The sequence below is a fragment of the Elephantulus edwardii genome, unplaced genomic scaffold (genome assembly GCF_000299155.1).
Source record: "Elephantulus edwardii isolate Elephantulus edwardi_28Jun2011 unplaced genomic scaffold, EleEdw1.0 scaffold00015, whole genome shotgun sequence".
Lineage (NCBI taxonomy): Eukaryota > Metazoa > Chordata > Mammalia > Macroscelidea > Macroscelididae > Elephantulus > Elephantulus edwardii.
Genome location: NW_006399765.1, coordinates 18,989,293 through 18,992,501, shown reverse-complemented (window position 1 = coordinate 18,992,501; position 3,209 = coordinate 18,989,293). Strand labels below are relative to the sequence as shown.

At 52.7% G+C, this 3,209-nt stretch overlaps 1 protein-coding gene across 1 annotated transcript in view; it reads right to left on the bottom strand.

Moving 5' to 3' along the window:
* SNX21 (sorting nexin family member 21) overlaps positions 1–3,209 on the bottom strand; it is an 11,262-nt gene that overhangs the window by 3,904 nt on the left and 4,149 nt on the right. Inside the window, exons 3-4 of the mRNA XM_006881736.1 lie at positions 2,969–3,208; positions 2,327–2,484 (exon numbers count right to left, since the gene is read on the bottom strand). Of these exons, the coding sequence (XP_006881798.1) occupies positions 2,327–2,484; positions 2,969–3,208 (398 nt within the window). The remainder of the gene's footprint in view (positions 1–2,326; positions 2,485–2,968; position 3,209) is intronic.

Below are 3,209 nucleotides of genomic sequence, written 5' to 3'. Positions count from 1 at the left end.
TATACTTTGAGCACTTGGCCAGGAAGGACCTGCCCTTGGAGAAGGACATCATACTCAGAAGGGTGGAGTGGCAGCGCAGGAGAGGAAGACTGGATGAGATGGACTGACACAGTAACTGGGACGATGGGGGTAGGTGTGTTGGAGTCAGTGAGACTGGCTCAGGACAGGGCAGGCTTCAGAGGTGTTTTATATAGGGTCACTATGAGTCGCAGGCAACTCAATGGCACATTAACAACAAGAAGTATATTAATATAAAGGATCCTAGCATCTCACAATAAAAAGAAAACCATTTTACCCCATTTAAATCTGCATTTTTTTAAAATTTACTTTTTATGATTATTTTAATGAAAATCTACAGAGGCCCTGGACCTCCATTCACCCATCACTGCACTCCTCTCCCTGCCCACCCCTCCCCTAAATCTGCATTCTTAAAACACTGACTACAAACCTCTCTCCGGAACAGCCCTGGCAAGGATTACTATGAATACAATTCAGGACACACTGCCTTACAACAGTGCCTAATGTTCACGCAGCTTTTATGTTTAATATGTTTGAAATAAAGTTTTTTTTATCCGTTATCTCATCGGATCCTTGTAGCCTCCCACCAAGATAGGAAATCCTGACAAAAGCTCTGTGAAAAGGCACTGCTTTATCTGGTGAACAACTGAGGGAATAGGCTCAGGGAGGGAGCAAAGGACCAGAGATGTGTCCTGAGGCAGACAGGAGGGGACAGGCTCAGGGAGGGAGCAAAGGGCCAAAGTTGTGCCCTGAGGCAGACAGCTGACAAGTGGCCCAGCTGGGATTCAAGCCTTTCCCTATATGACCACTCAGACACCCGAGGGCTGAAACCATTGCCATTTAAGACCTGAGCATCACAGTCAACCCCTGCTCAGATTGGAGGAGTGATTCTGTGGGTGGGGCACTGTTGACTTAACAGCAGCTGAGAGGGTGGAGAGACCCAGATGTGGGACAGGGCTCCAGGGCCTCAGTCCTGCTGAGTCAGAGGTGCTGGAAGGAGGGATAAGGATGTGAGAGACAGGATGCTACGAGCGTCAGGCCAGACCAGACCAGGCTGGGTTTCGGGCCTGGCAGAGAGCACAGTCTGGCAGGTTTTATTGTTTGGACCAGTTCCTCTCCAGAGGGAGGAAAATGAGGACTCCAAGCCTCTTCTGTTACTCTTTAACCCATTCCTGATCCCCTAAATCTAACCCTTAAGATAATCATATGCTCTTTAGTGTGGGTGCTTGAGAATTCACCAGGGTTGAAATGAGGCCCTTGATGCCAATCATTTTTACTCCAAATTATTATTTTAAAAAACCTACTCAGGGAGCTCTGGTGGCCTAGTGGCAAGAAGCTACACTGCTATCCCTGAGGTATGTGGTTCGAATCCACCAGATGCTCTGCTGGAGGAGAGACAATCTCCTCCTGTACCAATCAGATCCAATATGACGGCTCAACTACCCTCCAGCAAGTTTTCTGAGTTTCACTCCAAATATTTTTTTAAACACACCTACTCGGTGTTGAGTTGACTCAGCTCCCCTCCAGCACATTTTACAAGGCTGTAAATCGCCCAGAAGAGATTGCTTCTCTTTCCCCAGCACAGCAGCTGGTGAATTCGAACTAAAGAGAAGCACCCCCTTTAGGCTACACTTGCTAGGCCAGCAGAGCTCATTGAAGGAGTATTTAAAAGAGGAAACCCAGTACTGTCAACAGGGCACAGCTGAACTCGCACCACAGGGCTTCCAAGGTATCTTCTCAAGGGAAGCCGACTACGCAGCTTTCTCAGCCACCTCTCAGCTGCCAAGTGCTCAAGCCCTGTGCCACCAAGGCCCTTCCCATTTGCTCTTCCTAAAGCCAGCAGGCCCAGTGCTTAGGGCTTTCTAGGTGTCATCTCTTTTCATTCCTGCAGCAATCCTGTGAGATAAGATACCACAGTCATCCTATCCCTGCCCAGAGGAGAACACAATCATCAAGGTCCTATGACTTGCCCAAGATCAAACACCTGGGGGCTGATCCGGGTTCAAGTAAATGGGCTTCTGAATTTAGCTTCCAGTGGTTCCTCTAACCCAGGTGACCCAACCGCTAGCAAAACACTTCAATTCTTTTAATCCCTAAACCGGACTAGGAGGCAAGCTGATTAGCCACACTAGGGCCAGACTTCAGAACAAAATCAAAGTCCTTTAGGGACCTGCTGGAGCTGCAGTCCCTTTCTGACCTCAGTTTCTCCATCTGTAAAACAGAGCAGCTGTTTTTCTATCGCCTGACATCCCCCCCCCCTTTTCCCTCTCAGTCGCACCAGGCTTGTGAACCTCACGGCCTCACTCACCACGTACTTGGAGGGTGGGTCCTTGACCACGCTGGCGCTGGTCACCTCGAAAAGCAGCCGCTGGGGGACTAGGGTGTTCCGAGACTTCTTCCAGAAATCCTGCAGCTGGCGGGTCAGGAGCTGACTGCCCCGCGGCCCATCTGGCGGGGGGCTTCGGTCTGTTAAATCACACGCGTTACTGTTACTGGTCAAGTGTCCACGCCTCGGGCCATGACTGCTAAGAGTCACTTGCCAGGAACTCATCATTTCTCCCAACCTATGGCCCCATTTTACAGGAATGGAAACTGAGGGCCAGGGGCTAAGTTCTCTCGAACTAAATTGTCGTTGTTAGGTGCCAGCGAGTCGATTACAACTCATGGGGACCCTAAGACTCGCATCCCAAAGCATCGCCAGCACTGATGTTCCTGTGCGTGTCTGAGTTTAATGTCCGCTGTGGCCAGTCCCGAGATGGGCGCGCGTTTCCCTTCTTGGTGCAGGGGGGAAACTTGGCTCAGAGAAGTGACTCCCTCAAGGTCACACAGCCAGGGGGTGCCTGGGCCCCTTGAAGTGTCAAGTGTCAAGAGCGCTGAGCACCCGCAGATGCTCTCGGGGACACGGGAGGCCTAACCGAACCCCAGGACCAGCCCGGCCCCCCGCACTCGCCTGCGTCTTCTCCCGACGCCGCGTCCCCGGGAGCCAGGGGGTCGGGGCCAGCCTCCTCCTCCTCGTCGTCGTCGTTGTCGTTGTCCTCATCCTCGGCGCTGGTGAAGCTCAGGGTGCCGCTAAGGCGGGAGGACAGGCCCTCGGCGTCGTCGTCCTCCAGCTCCGAGCTCTCCGGGAACTGCTCGGCCTCCGGCCCGGCCGCCGCCTCCCCGGGGCCGCCCAGGACGTGCCGCAGCCGGTG